Raw genomic sequence first — 27942 nt, forward strand, 5'->3', positions numbered from 1 at the left:
ATGCGGGAGCACCGTCGCCGCAGTCCGGAAACCACCCGCAGGCGGCGCGCCGAGCGTCGGCGGTCGAGGGAACAGCTCGCCGCCGCTGCCGCCGCCGCCCTTGCCGAACGCGCCCCGGTGTCTTCGCGTTCGCACCAGCGCGTCCGTGCCGATTCGAGCTCGTCGTCGACCTCGTCGACCTCGTCGACCTCATCCTCGTTGATGAACATCTCGCGAAAGAGCCGCTTCGGCATCCGCTCCTTCTTTGCCTCCTCGTCGGTGAAGAAGGTTAAGAAGCGCCGCTCCTTCCGCAGGAAGAACACATCGTCGTCCTCGGTTGACAGCGACTTGGCCTATGGCACAGGCTACATCTCCAGATCCTCCTTCGAGAGGCAACTGGCCGAGTACCAGCAGCGCCTCCAACACCAACACCAACACCAACATCAGCACCAGCATCAGCACCAACACCAGCCCCCTTACCATCCTCAGCAATACCCCCAGCCCTCCCAGCATTCGCATTCCCATCCCCCCCACCACTCGCAGCAAACCCAGCATGGCCCATACCCTTCGCAGCCCGCAGCATCACCACCCCACCACCCCCCCCACCACCCCCACCACCCCCCGGAGCAGGACCCGTTGTTTGGACCCGATGGCCGGCCGGCGCTGCACAGGGCCCAGACAGACGAGGAGATTCTCGCCTTAGGCCGCAGGCTCTCGGACCTGGCGCGCGCTCAGAACCTCCAGGATCTCGAACGCGCCGGCAAGAAGCGCCCGTCCCGCTTGGTAGCCGCGGCGGCGGCGCTGTCCGAGTTCCACCGACAGGGTTCCCACGGCCATGCTTCCAGGGGCCTTAGCTCCTCCAAGCCGCACGCTCGTCACGAGGAATCCGATACGGAGTGGGAGTCCGCTTCCGATTCCGACTCCGACTCGGAATCCTCGAGCGATGCCGATTCCAGCCTGGCCTATGGGCCCACGCCCAAGTTCTCGGACCCCAGCCTGCCTATCGACGACTTGTCGCAAAGCCGGCCGACCAAGGCGCCAGTCATCATCTCCGAGCCGCCTCCCGAGTCCATCCGCCCCCCCCACCGCAAGAGCTCCGCCGTCGACCCAGCCATGTTCGGCCCCGTCAACTCCCTTCGCGGCTACGTCGACACTCCGTGTGGTTTCCGTCCTGGGGATTACCCGCCTCCTTCGCACAGCCAGACGGACCCCCGAGCGCCCCGGTATGAGCCGATCCCTCAGTCAGAGAGTGCATCCATCGAGGCCGGGCCGATGCGGAATGTGTACCCCGTCCCGACCACCGACGCTGCTCGCTTCGAAGCGGCCCCCAGCTCCTCGGGCGTGTCCGTCCCCCTGGCCGGTCCCGCGGCGCCCTCCACGCCGACTCGCCGGGACAAAACCGGGGAACGAGATGACGATGGCGCCCTGTACTCCAACCGCTCCGACCCTGTCCCGATCCAGGCGCCCAAGCCGAGGGTGCCCGTGTCACCCCGCGTGCTGGAGGATCGCCGAGCCGCGATGGAGCGGGAGCAGCAGGCCCAGCAGGGCAGTCCCCGCGAGCGCCGGTCGAAGAGGGCGCGTGACCCGGATTGGAGGAGCGCCGTGGAGACTGTCGTTTCCGGCGCGCTGCCTGCTGTCGTCGGTGCCGCTGCCGGAGCGGCCCTGGCCGGCGTTGTTGAGGACAGGAGGGACAAGAGACGGGACGAGCGCGACTTTGACAGACGGGATGAGAGTCGCGGCTATGACGATCGACATGCCCGCCCGGCTCCTGACTGGAGGAGTGTTGCTGATACGGCCCCCGTCGTCCCCCCATCGTCCGCTGCCTCCGCCGCCTCGAATGCCATCGGTCAGCGCGAGCTGGACGAACTCCGCGCCAAGGAAGCCAGCTTACGCGAAGAACGCCAGCGCTATGAGCGCGAAGCGCAGCGCCACCGCGAAGCCCGCGAGCGCCTCGAGGCCGAAGAGCGCCGCCGCCAGGAGGAGCTGGAGGGGCGTCGTCGACAGGAGGAGTTGGACGCGCGCCGACTTCGCGATAATCCCGAGCTTGCCGACGTGTATGAGCGCCGTGTGCGCGAAGTCCGCGAGATCCGCTACAAGGAGGAGCGCCGGAGCCGGGATGAGCAGCGCGCCGCCCGATCGGAGCATGAGCGGATGGCCAGGAGCGCTGAGAAGAAGCGCGACCACGAGGAGAAGGGCAAGCTCGAGTCCGCCGACTACCAGGAGGAGCGTAGCCGCGAGCGCGAGGAGCGCGGTCGCTTGAAGGGCAAAGACGTCGTTGCTGGGGTCGACGACGACGAACGTGGCCGCAGCCATGCGTCTAGCAAAGAGGTGGTGCCATCCCCCCCGGGTCCCGAGGAGAGAAAGCCGGGAGGGCTGGAGCCTGAGGCGGCCAAGCCTAGCCGCGAACAGAGACGTGCGGAGCGCGAGAAGACCCGCCGCATGCTCGAGGAGATTCAGCGGCAGATCGAGCTCGAGAAGAAGCGGCTCGCCGAGCTGGACGCGGGCAGGGAGCCGCCCCCGGCGACTGATCGTGCTGAACCTGGTCCTTCGACCAGCCGGAACGATGGGGGGGTTGACCCATTCCAATACCAGGTGGCGGACGACGCCTTCCCAACTCCTGCATACAGCCCCCCCCAGAGGTCCCTCACTCCCGTCATCTACACCGTCGAACGCGAGCCCGAGTGGGCGCGCGAGGAGGCGACGAAGGACGACGAGCCTGAGGAGCGACTGAGCCGGCGCTGTTCGTTTGAACGGGAGCAGAGGGAGGCCCAGGCCAGCGCCAGCGAGACCCGCCACTCCGCGATTCCGGACGACGACGGCGCGGTAGAGCGCGCTCGGTCCCGCTCCCGTGAACCCCCGCGGCCCAGGGATCGAGAACCTGTCAGAGACCCCGTGCAGGAGGAGGCCAACCGACTCTACCGCGAGAGCAGGATTGCCCGGAGAACGGCCGAGGAGGAGATGCGCTCTCGCACGCCCTCGCCGACCAGTTCCGTCGTCGATAAGTACGAAGACACCGAGGACCTCGTCGAGGATCCCATCGGCCGCATCGTCACTCCTCCCGAGATGAAGCGTTCTCCGCCAAAGAGCAAGTATGACGGCCCAAACGCTGACGTACGCATCGACAACATCATCACGCCGCACGACCTGCACAGGTTCCTAGCCCCGCCTGCCGATGTGTCTGGGCTCGGGCCCGTGATGATGCCCGTTTTCAAATCCCGGGACCCGTCCTGCGAGCGCGAGCGGCCGATGCTCAACCTTGTTCTCCCCACCCCTAGGACCTCGCCATCGCTGGAGAAGATGAAGGCTAGGCAGGCGGCTGCCCAAGCCGCCGCCGACGACGCCCCGTCCGAGGACGAGAAGAGGACGGAGGAGCGCAAGCCCCACGTCATCATCGACCGCCATGGCCAGGTGGTGGAAGTCCCCGAGGACTACGCCACCGGGCGAGCCGTGGAGACCGACAGCCGCGATTCATCTCAGGAGCGCCCCGCGATCAGATTCAAGTTCGCTGGCAGGAAGAAGAGCGCTTGGGGGAGCCTGATTGCTGCCGCCGTCGCGGCTGCCGCTGTCAAGTCGAAGGGGAAGAAGCCGGGTGATGCGGAAAAGGCCGTCGAGGACAAGGGCAGCGATGCCGCAGAAGCGGATAAAGATAAGCCGCGGGATGCGGAGCCCGTGTCCGAGCGAAAGCCCGAGGAGACCGCTGCTCCAGAGGCGCATCCGTCGGCCGAAGCGGTGCCGGAATCAGCAGCCCCGGCAGCGGTCCCGGAGCCGGCACAGGTAGTACCCGACGAAGCCTTGCCGGACACGCAGCCTGAGCCAGCAGCCCCCAGTGTGTCGCAGGAACCGTCCACCCCTCCTCGCTGGTCACGGGTCCCCTACGAATTTGACGACGAGCCCCCTCAGGTCGGCCCGAAACCCTCTAGCCCTCACTCTTCGTCCCAGATGCCGGGCCCCTTCGAAGAGGACATTGAATTTACCGCCACGCTCGCTGCCGGCCTACAGAGCTCGGGGTTCAACCCTGACATCGTGATTCAGGATCCCATTTACCGCAGGCGAGACTCCCCTCCTGGGTCGGACGAGCCCCGGTACGTGCCTCCGTCCTGCGAGACGGTGACAGATCTCGGCATGGAGTCCTCGCACCAGGACGGTACCGCTGGGGGGGCTGACGCGCCCCTCCTCGAACGCGTGGCTCCTGTTGAGGGTTCTTCTGCCGCTGAACAGAGCGAGAAGCCCGGGGGCGAGGACGACGACATGGCGCCCGCGACCGAGGTTGTCGAGCCGAGTGCGGAGGCATCTGTGGCTGATGCCGACGACGAGTGGTCAACGAGTTGTCTCACAGAGTCGAAGAAGCCAGAGGGTGACCATCCCGGCTCCTTCGATTCGACGACGTACTCGGGCCCGTCCTCCGAGGTGTCGGTGGCGAGCTCGGGCAGCGGGAAAAAGAGGAAAAGCCGCCGCAAGAGCACCAAGGACGCCCACGAAATACCGGAGCAAGATGAGCCACCGGATCCACCCGGCGATTCTTTTCAGTGGATCGACCGTGAGGTGAGCTCGGTCGTCTCCGACCCGACCGGCAAGACCAAGGGCAGCGGCGGCCACCACGACACCAAATCCGTCGTGTCGCTCCCTACCAACGGGACCGGCGAGCACCGCGAACAGCCGACCAAGCACAACGGCCATGGCGAGGGGGATTCTTTTTTAGGTAATGCCGGCACCTTTGGCGCAGGTGCCGGCTATGCGGGAGCCGTAGCAGTCGCCGCCGCTGCTCAGCTTTCCCGCCCAAATGCCACCCAGGACTCCGTTGAGGAGGAGGAGGTGCAGCCGTTTCGCCGCGCGCGTAGCATCAGCTACAGCTCGCAGACCGTCGACCCGAAAATCGTCCAGCGCGAAATCAAGCCCGCCATCGACCCCCAGTACGGGGATCTGCTCCCCTTGCCTCCCAGCGAGCCTGGTTCACCCAAGTTTCTCAACAACCTAAATGAAGAAGAGCATTCCTTCCCTCCCCTCCCCGACAGCGACGAGGAGTCGCCGCCGCCGCCGCATCTCCAGCAGACCCGGCCTCGTCGGGCCACCGTCGCCCACACCCACGCCCGCCGTCGCAGCGCCATTGAAACGCCCCAAACCCCCAGCCGCACCGCCGTCCCTGTCCAGTTCCGCATCGGCCGCGGCTCGGTCCCTTCTTCCCCCATCTTCTTCCGCTTCTCACCCATGCATTCCCCCGTCGCACCTGGCAACCCCAATACTCCGGGTAGCGCCTCTCCCCGCAGGAGCCGCGTCAACCGGCCGACTTCGTGGGATAGCACGCGAGATTTCAAGCCTCTCTACCTGCTGGAGAAGACCGCAGCGGGCTCCGCTGCTCATGGCGCCGCCGGTCCCGCCCAGTCCGAGGAGTATCCCGAGCTGCCGCCTAGCGAGCCGTCTTCGAGGGAGAGCCCGGGGCCCGAGTTCGCGGAGCGTGAGGATGATCTGGATTACCTTGGTGTCGGGCTCAGGGTCGCCGCCAGTATGGGGGCGTCCGCGGAGCTATTGCAGGCGTTGCGCATCGACACGACCGGAAAGAGCCTCGATGTCGGTGCCGGCGAGTCCGGGTTTGGGGAGCTGCTGGGTTCGGGGGACACGACGCCCAGGGAGGCCGTTCCGCCTCCGCATAAGTTTGACGCTCCAAGGGAGTTGTCGGTCGAGGGCGAGAATGTACACCCCACGCAGCAGCAGCAACAACAGCAACAACTTGTGAAGGAGCTGGAGACGTTGCCTCCGCTGCCAGATAGCCCGGCCGATTCGCCAACTTGGTCCCCACCATCCCCGGATGTCACCGCCCAGGCTCCGGTTGCTGCGCCCGTCTTTGAGAGCTTGGAGAGCTTACCCGCCCTTCCCGATAGCTCACCGGCATCGCCTCGTGTTCAGAGTTTGCCTCCGGCCCCTGCCCCGCCCGTGGATGATGACGGGGAACTGGAACATCTGCTCCCTCTTCCTGAGAGCTTGCCGGCCGCGCCTCCCCCGGCACCCTTGCCCCCGACATCTGCGCGGCTGCCGGCCAATGAAGACCTGGAGAAGCTGCCGGCCCTTCCCGAGAGCCGCTCCGCATCTCCGGTTATGGGTAGGTCTCACCTTCATTCGAGTTAGGTAGGCTTTCCGTGAAGAAATACGCTAACAGACATGCCAGCCCCCCGCGAAAGCAGCCCCGTGTCTCCGAACCTGCCGCCGTTTGGTCCTGCGACCACAGAGGTCGTGACGGCTGTGGAGTCCGACAATAACCAGCTGCCGCCCCTCTCAGAGAGCGGTCCCAGTTCTCCTCTTCAACCGGCACTCGCCGCCCTTACGGGTTCCGAGCTTGCCGGCGCCGTTGAGCTGGGTGAGAGTCGCACGGCAGAACTCACTTCGGCGGCAACACACGCAGTCAGTTGGGAGCTAGACGAATTGCCCCCCCTACCTGAGAGCCAAACTGCCTCCCCTGTTTCATCAAAAGCCTTTCGCACTCCCACCCAAGTACCAGCAGACGATGGATTGGAGTCCCTGCCGCCGCTTCCCGAGTGCCGCCCGCTCTCTCCTGTCCAGGAAGCGCCGCCTCCGGTTGTCGAGCCTCTGATGCGTCCGGCAACAACCCCTGAGCATGTAGAGGAGCTGCCTGCTGCCCAAGGACCTGGCTTTGGGCACGACCTCAAGAACCTGCCACCGCACCCGGAAAGCCGTCCCAGTTCACCTATCGAGGTAGAGCTAGCACCCAATGACACCGTTGAGCCTTTGTACCTGCTTGCCCCTGCTGAATCTCCCATCGAGAACGCTGCATCTACACAAGAGCAAGGCCTCGTTATGGACCTGGAAGGGCTGCCTCCTCTTCCAGAGAGTCGACCCAGCTCACAAATTGAGGAAGAAACTGGTTCACGGGAAGTTGTCGACCTCCAGTCTGCCATTGAAGAGCCTGTTTCGACGCAAAACCGTGGCATTGCGACAGATTTGGATGAGCTCCCTCCACTACCCGAAAGCCGCCCCGAGTCCCCTGCTCAACGAGACGTGCCTGCCGTTGAAAATGTCACTTCTCAGCTTGCACCCGTGGCCACTTCTGATGAGCGAAAGGCCGAACCAAGCTTGGAGGACCTGCCTCCGCTGCCGGAATCCCGTCCTGGCACTCCCGAACAACCGCCAGCTTCGCAAGCTGCTTTGGAGGAGGAGGCCTCAACAGCCCCGGCTACTACTCAAACGGACAGAGCACCTATCGTTGAGGTCTTTAGACCCGGATTTAGCCAGGAATCTACAATTCAAGCACGTGATTTTGCCGTAATGCCTTCACAGGAACTTCCCTCCAGCCAAGTCTACCAGCCTCCTTTGACCTACGAAGAACTCAAGGACAAGGGGTTCCACAAGCGGATACCAAGTCCTCTTCCCACGGGCAGTAATGACAAACAGGAAGATTGGGACCCCTCCGAGAAGAGCAGATCCAACCTGCTGGGCCCTGCCGCTGCTGCAGTGGCTGCGGCCACGGCGAGCGGTCTGGTCGTGGCACACATGCGCCACGACGATTCGACTCCCGGCCCGCAAGGTCTCGACTACGACAGGCTACAGACTCCCGGTTACGACAAGGCGGAAAGCGTCTCCTCGTTCAATGAAGATGCTTCCACCGTTGCGGCATCGGAAGCGCCTACTTACTTGTCTGGCTCAACGTTCTACGACGCGCAGCATGACACCGGGAAACTCGAAGACTCGCCGCCGCGGCCCGGTACTCTCGCCTATCTCCTGAGCAAGAGAGGCCAGAAATCTCATGTGCAGGAGGATGACTGGACTGCTGTGGGCTCCTCATCTCCTTCGAGGAAGGGAAAGACAAGGTCCTTGCCAGACCCCGAGCCCACGATCGGGGTACAAGACAAGCGGGCCCCGGGAGAGGCATCCGATGTGCGTAGTCAAGAGGGCCCAGGCCAGAGATCATCAATCTCTGCTGTCGAAGCGGCCAAAGCGACAGGGCCGTCTGAATACGAGCCGTTTTCCGGCGCGCGCAAAAGGGGCAAGAAATTGGGCAGCAGAAAGGAGGTCTCATGGACCGAGCCTGCGGGAGAAACTCAACAACCGAGCCATGCCGGTGAGTCTCTGTCCAAGCCCGTGGCTTTCCGATCCACAGTTGAGCCCGGCATGACTGCGGGCGACCAAAAGCAGCACCCGACCTCCGAGAAGTCGGTCTCGGATCCAGCTGGTTTCACCTACAGGTCGGATACTCGGGAGGCAACCCCCGCGCTTGGCAAGAAAGGCAAGAAAAAGAAGAGAGACAACGGGCCAGATGCCCACTTGGAAGGACCCGGCAGCGCGGATCGCATCCCAGACCCAGTCCGGGAATCTCACCCGGGTGCAACTCTGCACGAGGTTGCCCGAGGCGCATCACCCGCATCACCACCTCAGCACGTGGGGCCACGCGAGCTGTCGGGATCAGAAGGAGACTTACCTCGCAGTGGTGACGCTGTGGAAACAACTCCGGCGGAGCCAGCGGCCGAGGAGGGCCCCGGTTCACGGCCCGCTTCATCTGCAGCCGCAGATGCCGAGGCCAAGGAGCAGGGGCAGCGCGATCGGAGCCTGCAGGAGGCTCACGCCGCACCGGCTGAACCAGCCAAGCCGAAGAAGAGCCTCTGGGGCCCCTCATTCTCGATGCTCCCCTCCATCGCTGGCGGCGTTGGCTCTCTCTTCGGCAGAGGAAAGCGCAATTCCGCCCAGGCGCAGACTCGAGAGGCCGAGAGGCGGGAAGTCCAGGGCCAGCTGAAGGCCGAGTTGCCTCGTGATACTGGGTTGCCCACGCAGGAGAATGACCAAAAACAACAATACGACACGGCCGTGGAGTCGATGGAGATGCCCAAGCCTCCACTTCAGCCGCCAAGTTTAGGCGAGTCCAGCAGCCAGATTCCCGATGTGGGGCATGCAACGGGCGTGCATGAGCCCCCTGACAGCGACAAATCAGGGGCCGACACGGCAAGCTGCGTGCCAGACACCGCTGTTTGGATACCCAACGAGCATGGCCCATCCCCTGAGATCTCCACACCCGGGCCTGTCGACGGGGTGACGCCCTGGGATGCAGCACGCCTCGAGGCTGTTGTGGTGGACAGCGCCGACCGGCGACGCGGGGGGCCTGAAGGTGAGCAATCAGACAAAAGCGCACCTCGGTCGCCAGGCCAGTCCCAGGCCTTTGCGACGTCAGACGAAACCCAGCATCCAACCGTCGACGACGCTGCCGTCGCCACTGACGCCGGTAACCAACCAACCGAGGCCATGGGAAAGAAGGGTAAGAAGCAGCAGCAGCAGCAGCGCAGCAAGGACGCGCCCAAGGACACGCCCAAGGGTGAAACAAAAACAACAACACCCCCCCAGGAGTCGACACAGAAGGCGGCCACCCCACCAGCACCAGAGCCACTAGCTGTCCACGAGGCTGGCCAACAAGATGCCGTTCCTGGGCAACAAACCACTCCAGAGCCTCCGGCATCCACCGAGCCCAGTTCGGTGACTGCCCTGACTGCCCACCAAGTCGCTAATGACGATACATCCGCCGAGGCTTCTGGCAAGAAGGGCAAAAAGTCCAAGAGCAAGAAAAAGAAGCAGGCTGGCCAAGACGGATCTGAGGTACCCGCCGAAGCCGCCGCAGACCACCAGGGCACACTTGCACCCGTAGAGGAGCCGGCGCGGGTCCCTACATCGGAACCGGCCTCTACTGGGGAGTCACCTCAGCCGGAGCCGGCTCCTGTTGTGGACTCGCCGCCAGTCGAGAATGCGTCTGCTTCTGCTTCACAGGGAGATTCTGGCAGTCTTCCGCCCGAGGAAGTCGTGGAACCAAGCACCACCGGCAGCAAGAAGTCGAAAAAGAAGAAGAAGCGCGGATCGCAGTCTCCAGAAGAAACAGAGACTCGAGAGAGCCCGGCGCAGGTGCCATCACCAGAGGCCGCGTCACCAACCACCCCTGCAGATACCCCAGGGGAGCCGGAGCTTCAGGCACCGGAGACGACGACTCAGCCTGCAGAGGCGGCCGTTGAGTCAACGGCAGCGGCAGCTGAACCCGAAGTAGACGCTCCAAAGGATTCAGAAAAGGAGAAGGCTGTGTCATTCAATATTGCCAAGCAACCGACTAGTCTCGGCGACAACACAATACAGGAGGATGCTCCATCGCCAATCCAGGACGCGAGTGACCCGTCTACAACCGGGCAGGGCAAGAAGGAAAGGAAGAAAAAGCGGCAGAGCGTTAGCTTCGCAGAGCCTCTCGAGGAGCATCTGGGCTCTGCCAAGCCAAGAGGTGAGGACGACAGTAAGAGTGACATCAACAACAACAGCAACAACAACAACAACAGGAGCAGTAGCAGCAACGAAAAGACCAAGGACTCGAAGGACTCCATCTCCGAGCTTTCCACGGTTTCCTCGCAAAGCGGCGACTCTGTTGATGAGCGGCCCGCGCAACCAGAGACCCAGATTCCCAGCGCTCATGTTGGTGTCACTGTTCCCTTGCCTAACAGGCGCGACGTGCCTGATGCCTGTGTTGACACGGAGTCGCTGCAGGAACCTACCGAGCCGCTCGGCTCTCGCTCCCCCGATCCGTCAACGGAAAATGAGGCGCTCAGTAATGTCGTTAGCGAGGATGCTCAGCAGGCGGCATCATCAGATGAGACCCGGGCTGATACTGAGGTTTCGGGAGAGAGTAAGTCTGTACACGGCCGTCCGGCAGTTGAGATTAAGGTATTAGGTAGGCGGGGTTGTTTGCGCTGACTCTGCTGTTTGTTGTAATAAAGAACTTCCAAGCGAGGAATCAGCCGCGGCCGGTGCCGAAACCAACCATCCGGCTTCTCCCAAGAAATCCAAGAAGAGTAAGAAAAAACGCGACAGCCTGTCGGATCCGGAGACCGGGCCGGCAGCTATGCAGCAGCAGACCGACCCGATTCCCGGTGAGCAAGGTGACAATGCGGAACGCGCCCCTGAAGCTGCCGCCCCTGAAGCTGCCGCCCCACCGGAGGCTACCGAGAGCACCACTGAACCACTGCCAAGTGGTGCAGCGAGCGCCGAGCCCGCACCAATTACAGCCGCTCTAGCCGCCGAGCAGCAGCAACACGAGCCACTCGTCGACCGGGAGCCTGACCTTGAGCCCATTGCGTCTCAATTACAGGACAACAAGAAAGACGGTAAGCAGAGGACGATAATTTTTTTTGTTTTCACTCACGATATCCTCAACGTTGGGGACTGTATGCTAACTGGCTTCAAGAACTATCTACGTCCCGGTCCGCTGTCGATGAGACCCAATCATCCGTGCAACAGGACACTGCGGCCCAATCAAGCGAGGGTGAGTCCCCCCCGCCTTCTTCTCTCTTCCCCTGCCCTTAGGGCCACACACTATGAACTCACAACTCACATGAGATCACAGCTTCCGGGGTAAACATCGCAGCACCATCTCCAATTGAGACATCGGATGAAGCTCAGACAGGTCATACCGTGCATGAACAGCCCTCCTCTTCCTCGGACCCAGAGCCTCAACCCGACTCCGCATCCCAGGATATGGCTCGCGAAGAGGATCGGTCCCCTTACAGCCTCCTCAACAAGACCAAGAGGAAGAGGAAGAAGCCCAAGGCTAACTCAGAACCATGGCCCATGGGATCTCCGGAACTACCCGTGGCCCAGCCACCCGAGATCCCCTCCTTCGAGAGCCGCGAGTTCGAACGCGTCTTCGGCACACAGCTCAGCACTGTCGAAGAGGTGACCGAGCCGCCGTCCGAGTGTGCCGAGAGCGACGGCCGCTCGCTTGTGTCCAACGATGACAACAGGTCCGTCCAGCGCCGCCGGTCGGTCGTCTCGGAGTCCTCGCGCACCATTTCCTCCCTTGGCGGCTCCGAAACCACTGCCGGCGCACTGGCCGATGATGAGAGCGGGGAGCCCCGTGCATATTCGCTCAAGAAGGCCGCTGGCAAGAGGGAGAAGAAGGACAAGACCGCCAAGAAGAAGCGAAAGAGCTCCGTCTGGGACGAACCCTGGCCGAGCAGTGAGGCGTCGGGCGCCGAGGAGTTCGCCGAGCCGCTTACTGAAGGCGAAGAGAAGGCCATTGACGAGGCCCAACCTGCGCCGCCCGAGGGCGAGGGCGTCGTCGACGAGGCACAGGTTCCTCCGGTTGAGGGGACCGAAGAGGTGCCGCCAGATGTGGTTCCTCCTGAGGAGACTCCGGTCGAGAAGGAGGTGGTGCCTCGGGAAGACGGTTCAACAGACGATGTCCCACCACCATCAGATTCAGCCGTGGCGGCCGAGTCCGAGACAGCAGCCGCACAGGAGGAGGCTGCCGAACAACCAGAGAAGCCGCCCGCTGACAATGACACCGTTCCCGCAGCCCTCACAGAGGAGCCGGAGCCGGCACCGGGAGCTGAGACCTCGCAGCCACCGCAGGAACCCGAGGTGCAAGCCGAGCCCGAAGTCGCTGTTGGCAAGAAGTCCAAGAAGGGCAAGAAGAAGAAGAAGGCGTCTCAGACGCAAGAGTCTAAGCCTGAGCCTGAGACTGAGCCTGCCATCCAAGCTGAGGAGGCTGCTGCTGCCAAGGCTGAACCTTCGCCAGCCGAGGACGCCCCTGCGGAGACGAGCACCCAGGAACCTTCGCCTATAAGTGCGGAACAACCCGCCGAACAAGCTGAGCAGGCGGCCGAGCAGGTGGCCGATGAACCCGCCGTTGAAGCTCCTCCGCCCACGAACAAGTCCAAGAAGGACAAGAAGAAGGCGAAGAAGGCAGCCGAGGAACAGATCGAGGCCGAAGCCCAGCCGTCAGCCGAGCTCCCTGTCCCCGAGGAGACTGCTCCTGTTCCTGAAGAGCCCGTCCCGGCTGAGGAGTCTGTTCCCGCTCCCGTCGAGGAATCTGCGCCGACAGAAGAGCCCCAAGTCGCTCAGGAGCCAGCACAGCTTGAAGAGCCGCTGCCCACCAACGAACCTGTTCCTACCGAGGAACCCCACGCCGCCGAGGAGCGTGCAGCCGTTCCCCAACCGGAGCAAGAAGCGACTACTCAACCAGAGGAGGAGACCGCCAAGCCGTCTGACGCCGATGCGCAGGCACAGGCTCCTGTCCAGCCCGCAGCCGAGCCCGAGGAGGCACCTCTTTCCCGCAAAAAGTCTAAGAAGGACAAGAAAAAGAAGAAGGGAGCAGCTGTGCAGCAGGATTCCCAGCCCACTTCCGAGGGTCCAGTGTCCGTTGCAGAGGAGCCGACGCCGGTCGCGGGCGAGGCAACAGCTGCGGCGGAGGAGCCAGCACCGGCCGCCGAGGGGCCAACGCCGGCAGCCGAGGAGTCGCTACCTACTATGGAGGAGCCAGCACCGAGCTCCTCAGAGCCCACCTCACCCCCGCAAGCTGAGGTTCAGGAGCTTGCGCAAGAGGTCTCCGAGCCTGTTGTTGAGACAGCACGGGAAACACAACCCATGGACGTGCCAACCGAAACCCTCGACGCTCCGGCCGAAGAGGCTTCGCCCGCACAGAGCAAGAAGTCGAAGAAGAGCAAGAAGAAAAAGAAGGGCGCGCCCCATCCGGAGCCAGAGCCGCAGCCTGCCCCAGAGGCTCCGGAAGCACCCGCCAAAGAGCCGGCTTCTCCTCCCTCAGCAGAACTTGAGCCCCCCGCAAAAGAGACACCCGAGGATGCAGCCCAGACAGCTCAAGAAGCTTCCGAACCTACCCCCGAGCCTCCTGCCGAGGCCGCTCAGGAGACACCCGAGCCTGCCGCTGAGCCAGCTCAGGAAGCTTCCGAACCTGCCTTGGAACCTATTGTCGAAGCTGTTCAGGAGACACCCGAGCCTACCGCTGAGCCAGCTCAAGAACCCTTCGAACCCACCGAGGAGCATGCTGTCGAGGCCGCTGAGGAGACCTCCGCCGTTGAGCCAGCTCAAGAAGCCCCCGAACCTACCGCAGAGGACCCCGCTGAGGCCGCCCAGGAGACTTCTCCGCCTGCCGCTGAGCCAGCTCAGCAGGATGATGCACAACAACCAGTGGTTGCTCCGGTCGAAGAAGCAGTCGCTGAGCAGGCGCCGACCAAGAAGGGAAAGAAAAAGAAGAAGGGCAAGGGATCCAAAAACGTGGAATCTGGGTCTGCCTCTGGTACCGCCACACCGGCTGTAGAAGAACCTGCCGCTGTCACAGAGCCCAAGCCAACAGTCGCTGATCCTAGTCAAGAGAACGCGGAGCATGAGCCTGCTGCGCCAGAGTCCGTGCAGGAGGAGCCTACGGCAGCATCTGACGTGGTTCAGGAGTCCACGGGGCCAGAGGCCGTTGTGCACGAGCCTACTCAACAGCCCGATGTGGCTGCCGTCGTCGAAGCGCCCGCACAACCAGTGGAAGAAGCCCAGCAGTCTCCCGAGCAGAGCCAACCGGAATCCGAGGCGGCACCGAAGGAGGCACCTACCGAAACCGTTTCGGAGGTTCCTGCCAAGGGGAAGAAGAGCAAGAAGAAGAAGAAGGGCAAGGGCTCCAAGTCTCTAGACAATGAGCTGCCTTCTGGCACGGCAACTCCGCCTGCAGAAGAGACGACGACTCCTGCTGAGCCTACTTCTGCTGAGCCTACACCTGTGGAAGAACAACCTGCCCCTACTGCTGCACCTGAGACCACTTCTGCCGAGGAGCCTCAGCAGGCGCCTGAGCCCACGCAAGCCTCCGAGACCGTCAATGCAGAGGAGATTCCTGCTCAAGTTCCGGAAGAGATCCCGCCTCAGCCTCAAGAGAGCCAGCTGCAGCCCGAGTCAGTACAAGAAGAAGTGGCTGTAGCTGAGGAGGCGCAGGATACCCCGGCCAAAGGCAAGAAAAGCAAGAAGAAGAAAAAGGGCAAGGGCGCAAAGGCTGCTGCCGAATCCGAACCTGCCTCGCCGGCTGACACGACGCCAGCGCAAGAGACGCCCGCTGTTGTCGAAGAGCCCAGCGTTGCCGCTGGGGAACCTGCTCCCGCTACCGAGGACTCGGCCACTGCCACTGTCGAAGAGCCCAGGGCTGCCGCCGAGGAAGCTGCTCCTGCTACGGATGAACCGGCCCCTGCTACCGATGAACCGGCCCCTGCTACGGATGAACCAGCTCCTGCTACCGATGAACCGGCCCCTGCTACCGATGAACCGGCCCCTGCTATTGAAGAAGCAGCCGTCGTCGTGGAGGAACATACCCCGGTTACCGAAGAATCTGGCCAGGGAGATCAGCCGGCCGTTCCTTCGGAAACCGAGGCCGCGCCTGTTGTCGAGGCCACTCCGGCCGAACCCGAGCCCGTGCGGCAGGAAACGCGACCCGAGGAACCCCAGGAGGCGCCAGCCAGTAAGAAGTCTAAAAAGAAGAAGAAGGGCAAGGGATCTCAGGTCCTCGAACCCCAGCCTGAGCCTGAACCTGCCGCTTCTCCTGCGCCACTCGAGGGGCAGCCCGCTACCGTCGAGGAGTCTGCGCCCATTGCTGAAGAAGCAACGGCTGCCATTACCCAGTCAGCCGCCGGTGAACCCGAGGTCCCGAACGTACCAAGCGCCCCTGTTCCTGATGTGCCTAGCTCTCCCGTCCCTGAGGTGCCCGGCGAGCCTCCCCCTGAAGTTCCAAGCGAACCGGCCCCTGAGCCGCCGAGTGATCCGGTCACTGAGAGACCAGCCTCCGTTCCCGAACAAGCGCCCGAGGAGACTTCTGCTCTGCCGACGAAGAAGAGCAAGAAGGACAAGAAAAAGAAGAAGGGCAAAGGCTCGCAGACACCCGAACCCGAGCCCCAGGCTGATTCCACCTCCGCCGCTCCTTCAGAGGAACAGTGGTCTGTCGAGGAGGCTGCCCCGGCTGTCGAGGAACCCGTCCCTACTGCCGAAGAATCAACTACAGTGGCTGGAGAATCTGCCGCCGTGCTCGAAACGTCTGCTCCGCTTGTGGAAGACCCCCATCCTATCGTGGAAGAGCCGTCTTCCGCCGCCCAGGAACCTGAAGTGACGGTGCCCATGTCCGCTGAAGAGGCTTCGCCAATCACAGACGCGTCGCAGCAGCAGGAGTCCCAGCTCGCAGAGGGCACAGAGCCACAAACCAAGAAGTCCAAGAAGAAGGGCAAGAAGGGAAAGGGCAAGGCTCCCGAACCCGAGGCTGAGCCTGTGAATGAGCCTAAATCCGAGCCGGCTGCTGAGATCAACCCGCCATCGTCCGAGGAGACCGTCAATGTCGCGGAAGATGCTGCGCCTGCACCTTCATCCAGGGAGCGTGTCGTTCCTACGGAAGAGAAGACCGCCCCTGCGGAAGGACCTAGCGCCCCTGCCGCCGCTCCTGAGGAAGTGGTGCCAGTGAGCGAGACCACGCAGCCAGAGGCCAAGGCCGAAGACGAACCGGTCGTCGTCGGGGAAAAAAACAAGAAAACGAAAGCCAAGATTGCGGCGCTCATGTCTATCTTCGAGCCTGGACCAGCAGCCGAGCCTGCTCCTCCTGTGAAGCTGCGGCCTGCTCTGCGTGATTCCCTTCCTTCCAATAAGCCCGCTCCTCCCGACGAGCCAGTTCCTGCTGAGCATCTTCCCCCCGTTGTCGAAGAGCCTGCCACTGCCGAACAGCCTACTCCCGTAGCCGAAGGAGTCAAGCCCGATGTTGAGGAACCTGTTACTACGGACATGTCGACTCCTGCACTGGAGGGAGTGCCCGCTGTCGACACCGACGCATCGAGCGCGGCAATCCAGGAGCAACCCGAAGCAGTACCGGAACCAACCTCTACTCCCGAGGAGCCCAAGCCCGAACCTGCTCAGCAAGAGGCGCCAGTCGACCAGGAAACGCCCGCGCCGACCAAGAAATCCAAGAAAGACAAGAAAAAGAAGGGCAAGGGCACAAAGATCCCTGAACCGGAATCTTCCGCTTCTCAGGCCCCAACCTTTGCGGAAGAGTCCACCCCTACCCATACATCGACGACCTCCCAGGAACCAGAAACCGAGGGTCCAGCCGAACCATCGACTGAGCCGGTCGCTGCCGAGGAACCAGCCCCTCCTGTGGTTGAAGAACCAGCACACGCAGTGCTTGAGGAGGTCAAGCCAGCCGAGCCTAGGTTGGCAGCCCAACCGGAGCCCGAACAGACCCCGGATGTACCTTCTAAGAAGTCCAAGAAGAAGAAGAAGGGCAGGGGATCCAAGACTGCTGAACCCGAGACTTCTGGAGCAAGCACACCCGCCGTCGTTGAAGAGTCGGCTCCAGTTCCGGAGGAGCCGACGCCAGCAAAGCTCGAGGTTGAGACTCCGGCAGAGAAGCCTGCAGAGACTGCCGAACTCCTTCCTCCGGAGGCCACCGAGGCGGTTCCGTCACCCGACGCCGGCGAGACCATCGCAGCTTCCGAGGCTGCCGAGCAACCCACATCCACGGCAACGGATGAGCCTAACTTTCCCTCCGAGACTTCTCGGGACCAGCAAGATGGAGGAGGCCTCGACCTTCCCACCAAGACCGTTGAATCTGAGGCCGCCTCGGAACCCGTCGCCCCCCCTCTCGAAGAACCAGTCGTTCCAGAGAAGCCGACGATTCAAGAACCTGTTCCGGGGCCTGCGCCCATCGAAGAGACGTCATCCGAACAGCCTGCCCCAGTGACCGTTGAAGAGGTTGCTCCGACTCCCGAAGTAAGCCAGGACGTGCAGCATGAGCAAAGCTCTGAGTCCCAGACCAAGAAAAAGAAGGGGAAGAAGGGCAAGAAAGCTGCTGCCGAGCCTGAGACGGTTTCTCCTCCTGCGCCTTCCTCTGCTCCAGAGCCCTCTCCCATCACAGTCGAGGAGCCAGTCCCTGCACAGGAATCACCTCTTAAGAGCCCGCAGCCGCCCGTCGATGAGCCAACAGTTGAGACTTCTCCTACTGTCCCTGCCGAAGAAGCGCCAACTCCTGAATCGTTGCAGAGCTCACAGCCTGAAGTGGTGTCTGATATCCCAGCCAAGAAAAAGAAGAAGAAGGGAAAGAAGGCCTCTCTTGAACCCGAGCCGGAGGCTGTTTCTGATCCTGCACCGCCAGCCACCGAGGAGGTGGTCGCTGTCGCGGAGGAGCCACCCACCTCAACTGGCGAGGACGCGAAGCCAGCTCCCGAACCGTCGCAGCCTTTGGACGAGCCAACAATTGAGCAGCTTACCTCTCCCGTCCCTGTCGAAGAACCTTACTCAACGCCGGAAACTCCCCCCGAGTCCGCGGCTGGCGAAGAGCCCTCTCAACCTTCTAACAATCCTGAGGCCCCAGCTTCGGAAGTTCCGGTCAGGGAACCACCAGCCAACGAGGAGCCCGTTAAGGACACAACTAGGGACGCGGTGAGCACTTCAGCGGAAGCGCAGACAGAGCAAGTGTCGGACCAGCCAAGCAAGAAGTCCAAGAAAAAGAAGAAGAAAGGTTCCAAGGCCTCTGACTCCGAACCCGCCTCCGGTACTCTCACCCCTGCACAAGAGCCCGAGGTACAAGAAGCGGCACCTGTTGTGGAGCAGCCAGCAAGCATTCAAGAGACGGTTGGGACAAGCGACGAGGTGCAGACCAGCAGCGGCGATATTGAGCAAGGCCCCGCGCCCGCTGATACCGAACCCGTAAGTCGAACTCTCGTCGAAGATATCTAACCGAAAGTGATTTCAATGTTAACATATGCCCAGGCCCAAGCTGCTGAGCCTACCGTTGCCGAGGATCCGGCTCCCGTCGTGCCTGACATCAACGAGGGGACAGAGTTTCAGAAGGCTGTCTCTGATTCCCTCGAGGCCACGCAGCCAGAAACCCCTGCCAACGAGTCCTCTGCTGTTTCAGCTAAGCAGAGCAAGAAGGCCAAGAAGAAAAAGAAGGGCAAAGGCAAAGATGCCGAGCCTGAGCCTGAGCCTGAGCCTGAGCCTGAAAAGCCCTCACCCGAACAACTGAGCTCAAGCATTCCTGAGCCTGAGACAACGGAACCGGCCACTACACCGGCTGCAGACCACGATGCCGGCGCTCCGGAACCCATCGTTGTCGAGGAGGCCCAAGTAGCCCAGGATCAGGACACAACCAGGGATCTCCCGGAGAACAAGCAACCAGAAGCTCAGCCAGAGGATCAGCAAGAGTTACAACCGGAGGTTCAGCCAGAAGTGCAACCAGAGGTTCAGCTAGAGGTTCAGCCAGAGGTGCAACCAGAAGTACAACCAGAAGTGCAACCTGGGGAGGCCCACGAAACCGTCTCGTCGGAAGCACAGCCGCAAGTAGCTCAAGGGGAGCCCACCACAAAGAGCAAGAAAGACAAGAAAAAGAAGAAGGGCAAGAACAAGATTGCCGAGCCCCAGCCTGAACTGGAGCCCGCAACTCCCAGTGTCCCCGAAGAGCCCACTCCGGAGCCAACGGATGATGCGAAACCTCTGGAACCCGCTGTTGCTCGTGAGGAACTTCCACCAGCCGACGCGCCGGAGACACCCCAGGAAGTACCCAGTGGTATTCCGCTCGAATCGCAGCCTGAAGAAGCCACAGAAACTGCGCAACCCGACATGCAGCCTGCAGAAGTCAATGAACCTGCTCAGGCGGATACGCAGCCCGAAGAGGCGCAAGAGAGCCCCGCTAAAAAGAGCAAGAAGGACAAGAAGAAGAAGAAGGGCAAGAACAAGACGGCTGCGACGGAGCCTGAACCTCAACCTGAGTCCGAACCTCTCGGCAGCCCGCCTCCCGATGCACTGGACTCTCCTGATCCCAACGCGCCGGCCTCCTTTTCTGTGGAAGATACTATTAGCGCTCAGGTTGAAGAGCATAATGAAGAGCCGGCCCCAGGTGTCTCTGGCTCTCTCGAGCAACAGGCGCCTCAGGAAATGCCACAAGATGCCGCCGAAGATGCGCCGGCTGCGCCGACAAAGAAGAGCAAAAAGGACAAGAAAAAGAAGAAGGGCAAAGGTTCTGAGTTCACCCAGCCTGAGCCCGAGATGGAGCTTGCGGTTGAACCAACACCTGAGACGCTGGCCGAACCCCTGCCCGAGCCCGCTCCCGAGCCCGCATCCGAGTCGACCGTCATTCCCGAGGCAGAGGCTCCTCTTCCTACGACCGTCGAGGAGCCGACCGTTGCGGCCGACGAAGATGCCGCCCCTAGTGCTCAAGAACCGCTTCAACAGCCCATAGCTGAGGCGTCTGATGTTCCGCAACAACGACAGCCGGAGCAGATCCCCGAAGAGGAGTCCCAGGACCTCCTGGCAGCGCCTGCAAAGAAGAAGGGGAAGAAGGACAAGAAGAACAAGGCTGCGGCCCTTGTGTCCATGTCTGAGTTCGAGACGACTTCTCAACCTTCCACTGACTCGTCTCGAGATGTCGTTCCGAGCCCCGAGACCGCCCCCGAGCCCACCTCCGCCCCTGAACCCGCCGTCGCGGAGCCGGCCGAGTCCAAGATCCCAGTCGCCGTAGAGTCCGAGGAGGTGCCTGCCAGCGAGGCCCAGCAACCCGCGCAAGAGTCTAGTTCAGAGGTTGCGGATGCTCAGTCAAAGGAGCTCGATACCGCGGTGGAGCAACAGCCGCAGCCTGAGGAAGCACAGGACGCACCGATCAAGAAAGGCAAAAAGGGGAAGAAGGGCAAGAAGAACAAGGCTGCTGAACGCGAACCTATCCCTGAGCCTGCTCCTGAGCTCGCTGCAGAGCATACTCCTGAGCCTGCCACTGAAACTGCCGCCGAGCCCGCTCCTGAGCCCGCTCCTGAGCCCGCTCCTGAGCCCGCTCCTGAGCCTGCTACCGAGCCTGCTCCCGAACTTGCTGCCGAGCCTGCTGCTGAGACTGTTCCTGAGCCTGCTACCGAGCCCGCTGTTGATGCTACCTCCGAGCCCATGTCGCAACACGAACCGGCTGCTGAACCTCTTCCTGATTCCGCAGTTGAGCCAGAACAAGCGGGCACCGAGTCACAAGAGCTTGCGGTCTCTGTTCCTGCCGTGCAGGAGGAAGCTACCCAAGAACAACCCGGAGAGGCTATCGCCGAGCCTAGTGGTGTCCAACCGCAAGATCTCGGCGCCACGCCTGCGGAGCAACCAGAGGAGGCATTGGGCGTGTCTGTCAAGAAGGGGAAGAAGAAAAAGAAGAGCAAGAACAAGACCGCTTCTCCCGAGCCGGAGCCTGACACGGCGCCTATGTCTGGGCCTGTATCGGCATCCGCTTCCGAATTCGTCCCCGACGCTGGGCCGACTGGTGATGTTCAGGAACATGTCAAGCCAGAGACCGACGCATCACCCGCCGCCGTCGCTCCTGATCAGGAACCAACCTCGCATGAGGTCAGTCAAGAGCCAACCCCGGAGGGCGCGGGTACTCATTCAGAGGAGGCTGGCTCGTCATCTGTGCCACAGCAACAGGCGGAGGAGACCCAGGATGCTCCTGTCAAAAAGGGCAAGAAGGACAAGAAGGAGAAGAGCAAGAACAAGGTTGCTGTTCCCGAACCCGAACCCGAACCGGAGGCCGTGGCCGCTCCCGCTCCCGTTCTCGAATCTATGCCTGAGGTGATGGCCGAGTCCGAACTCAAGGGCACCCCGGACCAGCCCATCTCTGGGGAAGATGCTCCCAATCCATCCGTCTCCGTGGAAGAAAACATCAGCGCCGATGGTCCAGCTCAGGAAACAACTACGGAGAGCTTGGATGCTCAAACAAGAGAACTCGGTAGCGCAGCAGAGCCGCAGCCGCAGCCGCGGCCCGAGGAGACCGCGAGCGTCCCGGCCAAGAAGAGCAAGAAAGACAAGAAGAAGAAGGGCGGCAAAGGCAAGGCTACTGCGCTCGAGCCAGAACCCGCAGCCGAGGCATCCCCAATCGTGGAGGCGCCAGCAACCGAGACCTCTGCCCCCGTTGTTCCGGAGCCCGAGACCCTGACACTTAGAGGAGTTACCGACGAGCCTGCCGTTGAGGCTGCGGCTGAGGCTATGCCCACGCCGGAACCTGAGTCTACCACTGAGCCGGCTGTCGAGGTCATTACGGAGCCTGACACAGATGCCGTCGTAGAGGTCGCAGCTCCCGCTTCCGAGGTCGTAATTGAGGTCCCTACTCCAACAGAGCCTGCTCCGGAAACCGTAGAAGAGGCCGCCCCGGAATCTAGCTCAGAACGCGTCGTCGAATCTGTTGCCGGACCTCCTGCTGGACCCATTACTGAGCCCATCACCGAACCGGCCACAGAGCCTGTCACCGAGCCCATCGCTGAGGCCGGTCAAGAGGCACAAGTAGAACCCGAGGCGGCGCCTGCAAAAAAGACCAAGAAAGATAAGAAACGCAAGGGTAGCAAGCAGCTTGTTTCCGAGCCTGCTCCCGAGGCCGAAGCACTCAGCACACGGCAAGACGAGATCGTTGAAGCGCCCACCGAGGGGGTCGAGGCCGTCCAAGAGACATCTATTCCGGATGCTCCAACCGAGGAAGCCATCCAGGGGGAAAGCAAGGCCGACGACAACCTCTCGACCGAGTCCGCCAAGAAGTCAGAGAAGGGCGAGAAGAAGGGCAAGCAAGCAGGTCTAGAGCCGGAGAACGAAGTTCCGGCAGCAGAAGCCGAGCCGGTCCTCGACGTTCACGAACCACGGGATGTCTCTCTCGACGACGAGGAAGCCGGCTACGGCGGACCGAGCCGTGAGGACGGGGAGACTTCACCCCTCAAGGAGACCGAAGTTGGGGACGTCGAAGCCGGCGAGGCCTCTTCCGTGTTGCCCGGCAAGAAGCAAAAGGAGAAGAAGAAGAAGGGCAAGAAGGCGCTCGAGTCTCTGATGGGTTCCGAGGATGTTGCAGGGTCGGCAGTCGAGGATGTCTCCACTGCGTCGGGACCACTACAAGACGCCGAGGCGGCCCCCCCGGCTCAAGAGGCACCTGCGCAGGTTGACGAGGCTCGTGCCCCTGAAACCGTGCAGACCGAGGAAACGCCTGCGCAGGCCGAGGAGACGACTGTGCAAGTTCAGAAGGGCCCTGCTCCCGAAGGTGTGCAAACTGAGGAGGCGCCTGTGGAGGAGGTTGAGGCGACGCCTGCGCAGGTGAAGAACGGCCCTGTTCCTGAAACTGTACAAGTTGAGGAGACGCCTGTGCAGGTTGAGAAGGCCCCTACACCCGAGGCTGTCCAGGTCGAGGAGGCTCCCGCTCCTCAGGAAGAAGCTCAACAGATCAAAGAGATCCCTCCTTCGTCGGGGTCTGTCCAAGTGGACGACGAGTCCGCTCCTATGCCCGAGCCCGTCCAGACTGAGGAACCAACAGCTCGTGAGTTGGTGGAAGAGTCCACTCCTGGTGCTGCCGATGGCGCTGCAGCAGCAGAGACAGCGAAGGAGGAGGAAGTGGTCGAGTTCACCGGCAAGAAATCCAAGAAAGACAAGAAGAAGACGAAGAAGGGCAAGAAGACGGATTCGGCCATTACGTCTGGCTCAGAGACTCCGCAAAGTCAGGAGGAACCGTCCATTGCGGATCTCGGTCCGGCAGCAGCGCTTGGCACAGCCATTACCGCGGGTGTTGCTCTCGCTGGAGACGAGGCACCGACACCAAAGGAGGCCGCCGAAGATGACTCTGGGCTTGTCGGAAGGGAGAACAGGAAGGACGAGAGGGAGGAGGAGGAGGAGGAGGAGGAGGGCGGGAGCCCCGTCGCAGCGACTGGGGACGAAGCTACGCCAGAGGCGAGCGGGAGCAAACAACAGGTTCAGACCGAAACAGAGAAGCAGGCAGAGGTCGCTGAAGGCGGGCCTACTGCAACTATTGAGGAGACGGGCGCAGACGTGCGGGTCGACAAGATGCCAAGCAGCGGACGGCAAACCGCAGACGTCGAGAAGGTCGAGATGAAAGCTGCGGTGTCGAAAGCGCTCGGACGGTCACCGAGTCTTGCCCCGGCAACGATCGGCCTGGGCCTCATCACCAACGCACCGGAGCCGTACCCCGAGGACGGACCATCGCCGAAGCTCCTCAGCGGGGTCCAGGCTCCCTTCTCGCTCGACGCACAACTGGAAGCGGCGCAACAAGCGGACAGGGAGACAGGACCATCATCACGAGAGGGCCGCCACGTGAGCCATGAACCGCCGTTCGAGTACGATACGAAGCGGAAGAAGGTCAAGACAAAGGAGCTGGAGGCTACGGAGATCTCGGAGCCGGTCATCACGGCTCGCGAGGTGGAGGCCTGTCTTGGGGAAGACAAGGGTTCGGGAGAGGACGTCAAGAGGGAGGAGGTGGTGGAGGAGGTGGAGGAGAAGGGGGAGGACGACGGGTACAAGACGGAGGACGAGGGTGGCCTCGATGGGTTGCCGCGCGGCGCGCCGCTTCCCGAGGGTGGTGCTCCATTACGGCCTGCGGAGAAGTTTGGAGACGAGCAGGAGAAACAGGAAGGGGAGCAGGGCAGCACGGGAGTGGTTGTTACGGAACAGGAGAAGCAAGCGGGAGAGGAGGTCTTGGAGGTGGAGCACGCTACGATGGAAGTGGACCAGCGGGAGCAAAACCTGGAGATGGAGGTGGAACGAGAACGGCACGGAGAGCCAGCAGAGCCCAAGGCTGAGAGGAGCACGGAGGAGCGGGCAGACGACAAGGAAGCGAGCATGGTCGTCGAGTCTCTCAGCGGCCCGGGGCTGGGTCGTATGGATTCCGAAACGATCCCGAGGTCACTCCGAGAGCCATCAGCCGCGGGGGAGCTGTACGAGGAGGAGGAGGAGGAGGAGAAGGAGAACGAGAAGGGGAAGCAGAGGCGGGAACGAACACCATCACCAGAGCCGACGATGCGGCGAGCTTTCTCGTTCCCGGACGACATTGCGGACGAAGAGGTATTCAGGACCAGAAAGATGGAGGAGGAGGCGGAGGACAAGAAAGTGGACGAGCCGGTCCGGCTCCCGCCGCCGTCGAGGTTCGCCGAGTTCATGCGGTCGCAGACCAGCCTGCCGCCGGTGCAAGAGGAGCTCTCAGACAGCGAGCCGAAGGAGAGGGAGACGGGGCAGGAGCAGGAGCAGGAGCAACAACAACGAGAGCGGACGAAGGCAAGGGCGACGACCTGGCAACACGAGCAAGGCAGTCTCGAGGTTCCGGATGCGCCCGAGCCCCAGCGGGACAGCGGGTTCTCGTCTGGGTCGGGGCACCCCTCGCAGCCGCTGGGAGGTGGCCACGAAGCTCGACGGGACAGCGGTGTGCAGGTGCGGGATTCGGCGGAGGGAGGAAGGATGGCGCCAGTGAGGGAGAGAGGGCGGTCAGCGTCGCCGAGAAATTCCGGGGAGCGAGAGGTTGGGGACTGGGACGGAGAGACAAAAGAAGTAGGAGGAAGAATTGCCGGGGGGTCACCGTCACCGCCGACACCGCCGTCAACAATGACGACGACGACGACGACGACGACGACACGGCCGACGACGACGACAACAACAATGACGACGATGAGCGGGCAGCGCGGGTTTGGCGCCGCCGTCGGGCGCGATACACCTACACCGCGCATGCACGAGCCCTCACTGCCCTCACCGCCGCCGCAGACGCCCACGCCCGAGCCAGAAAAATTGCTGGCCAGCAAAAAGCGGGCCTCGGTGGCGAGCCTGCGCAGCAGCCCGACCGACCACAACACAGGCCAATCGCCGCGGCCCGCCGACCCCGCCGCCCGCCGGGTGCCGTCCAATACCAGCGTGGCCCGCCTGCGCACCCCAGAGCAGCCTGCGTTGCGGCCTGACAGTCCAGGCAGCGCCATTGGCCTTGCCAGCGCCCTCCGCTCGCGCAACAACAGGAGCCCCAGCGGCGGCCGCGGCGGCGGAACCACCCCACCGCTGCAGCTCCGCCGAATGGACCAGCGTGCCAGCGGCGACCTGCGCGCCGTGTCGCTCAGCCAGAGCCAGCGAGACCTGGCCGCCGCCGCCAAGACCCAGACCCAGACCCGCGAGCACGGCCTTCAATCCTCGCCGCTGCCCACCACCACCGCAGCAGCAGCAGCCGCTTCTTCGACCACCTCTGCCTCTCGAGCTGCTGCTGCGTACAGCACGACGCCCGTCGCTAATGAGGGCCGTGTCCGCGCCAAGGACATGACCGATGTCTACGTAAGTTAGTTTAATCAATTCTGGTTTTTTTTTTTCGTTTTGTTTTTTTTATTTCTTTTATTTCTTTTTCGGTTTTTCTCCCTCATTTGCTTCGTCCGATGGATGATGGATTAAATCGATCGATCCATCAATCCAATCATCCCATCAATCAATCTCTCTCGTTTGGATTATTGGCTTTCCTCGATCCATTCGTCAATTTCAAACCTTAACGATCGCATTCATTTTTTTAAAAAAAAAGAACAAAAACAAAAAAAGCATGCTAACCCGGCACCCGCTCGCCCGCTTCAGGATGGCTACGGCGAGGGCCGCATCGGCTCGCCGCGCTCCCCGACCCGCCCGCACAGCATGCGGCGCCGCCAGAGCATGCAGGTGCTCGAGCTCGAGGCCCGCGTCGAGCAGCTGCTAGCCGAGAACCGCATGCTCGCCGAGGCGCGCGCCCAGGCCGAGTCGTCGCTCTCGCACCGCAGCGCCACCGCCCTGGCCGAGCGCGACGCCGAGATCGAGTCGCTCAAGCGCATGCTCAAGGAGGCCAACGAGGTCATCGACCGCCTCAAGCAGACAAACGAGGGCCTGCGCAGCTCCACCTCGGCCATCGCCCTCAAGCACCGCGAGGACCTCCGCCGCGCCGAGGCCGACCACGCCCAGACCGCCCGCGAGCTCGACTCGGCCCGCGCCGAGGCCGCCCAGCTCGCCCGCGCCGCCCAGGAAAAGGACGCCGAGATCGCCCGGCTGCGCGCCCAGCTCGACGCCTCGACCGCCCACATCCGCGAGCTCCAGCAGCAGATCCTCGACCACGCCCGCCCCGTCGACGACCCGGACTTCCTCGACGCCCACGACATCGACTACTTCGACCACCGCTGCCAGCAGCTCTTCGCCCACGTCCAGCAGTGGGTCCTGCGCTTCTCCAAGTTCAGCGACATGCGCCCCTGCCGCCTCACCTCGGACCTCAGCGACGAGAAGCTCATCGACCGCCTCGACAACGCCGTCCTCGACGGCTCCAACGTCGACACCTACCTCGCCGACCGCGTCCGCCGCCGCGACATCTTCATGAGCGTCACCATGGCCATGATCTGGGAGTTCGTCTTCACCCGCTACCTCTTCGGCATGGACCGCGACCAGCGCCAGAAGCTCAAGCACCTCGAGAAGCAGCTCGTCGACGTCGGGCCCCCGCACGCCGTCCGCCAGTGGCGCGCCGTCACCCTCACCCTGCTCTCCCGCCGCCCCTCCTTCAAGAAGCAGCGGGACCAGGACACCGAGGCGGTCGTCCAGGCCATCCTCGACACCCTCTCCAAGGTCCTGCCCCCGCCCTCCAACCTCGAGGACCAGATCCAGTCCCAGCTCCGCCGCGTCGTCCGCGAGGCCGTCGGCCTGGCCATCGAGATGCGCTGCCAGCGCGCCGAGTACATGATGCTGCCCCCGCTCCAGCCCGAGTACGACGACACGGGCGAGCTCACCGAGACCCTCTCCTTCAACGCCGCCCTCATGAACGAGGCCTCCGGCACCGCCGGCCAGACCAACGAGGAGCTCGAGGCCGCCAACGCCACCGTCCGCGTCGTCCTCTTCCCCCTCGTCCTGCGCAAGGGCGACGACCTCGGCAAGGGAGAGGACGAGATCGTCGTCACCCCGGCCCAGGTCCTCGTCGCCACCTCCTACACCAGCAGGAGGGGGTCCCCCGCCTCCTCCGCCGCCGCCGGCAAGGGCGTCGGCCGCATGCTGACCCCCGTCTCGGACGCCGGCGGCGCCAGCCTCGAGGCCAGGAGCCTCGCCGGCGACAAGAGCCCCAAGGGCAGCGTCAAGGGCGGCGCCGGCCTCCATAGCGACCTCAGCATGGAAGGCGGCCCCGGCGGTTATCTCTGAAAGAAATTTAACACCTGCAGTTTCTTACTGTCTGACAGTTCAACCACCATCACCATCACGAGTGTGCGCGTGTATGAAGAAGATGATTATAAAAATAAATGAAAACGAAAAAGAAAAAGAACAAGGAATGGGTCGAAACCTCGATGAGACACGAAATGCAATGAGATTTGATGGGACTGTTTGCATGTGTTGTGGCTGGCTGGCTGGATGAATGGATGGATTAGGAAGGGCATGCATGATACATATGTTATG

At 62.6% G+C, this 27942-nt stretch overlaps 1 protein-coding gene across 1 annotated transcript; it reads left to right on the forward strand.

Annotated features, from left to right (window-relative positions):
• On the forward strand, positions 1–27690 carry P884DRAFT_192226 (uncharacterized protein; the record flags this gene model as incomplete). Its single annotated transcript, XM_069437656.1, has 10 exons — positions 1–6073; positions 6140–9630; positions 9679–10419; positions 10492–10630; positions 10722–11108; positions 11189–11266; positions 11348–18453; positions 18517–24954; positions 25000–25833; positions 26122–27690. The coding sequence occupies 10 exons, from the start codon at positions 1–3 to the stop codon at positions 27688–27690; spliced, it is 26856 nt and encodes an 8951-aa protein (XP_069300579.1).
• Positions 27691–27942: the final 252 nt, after the last annotated feature.

This window comes from Thermothelomyces heterothallicus (assembly GCF_042370625.1).
Source record: "Thermothelomyces heterothallicus CBS 202.75 unplaced genomic scaffold P884_scaffold_3, whole genome shotgun sequence".
In the NCBI taxonomy this organism is placed as follows: Eukaryota; Fungi; Ascomycota; class Sordariomycetes; order Sordariales; family Chaetomiaceae; genus Thermothelomyces; species Thermothelomyces heterothallicus.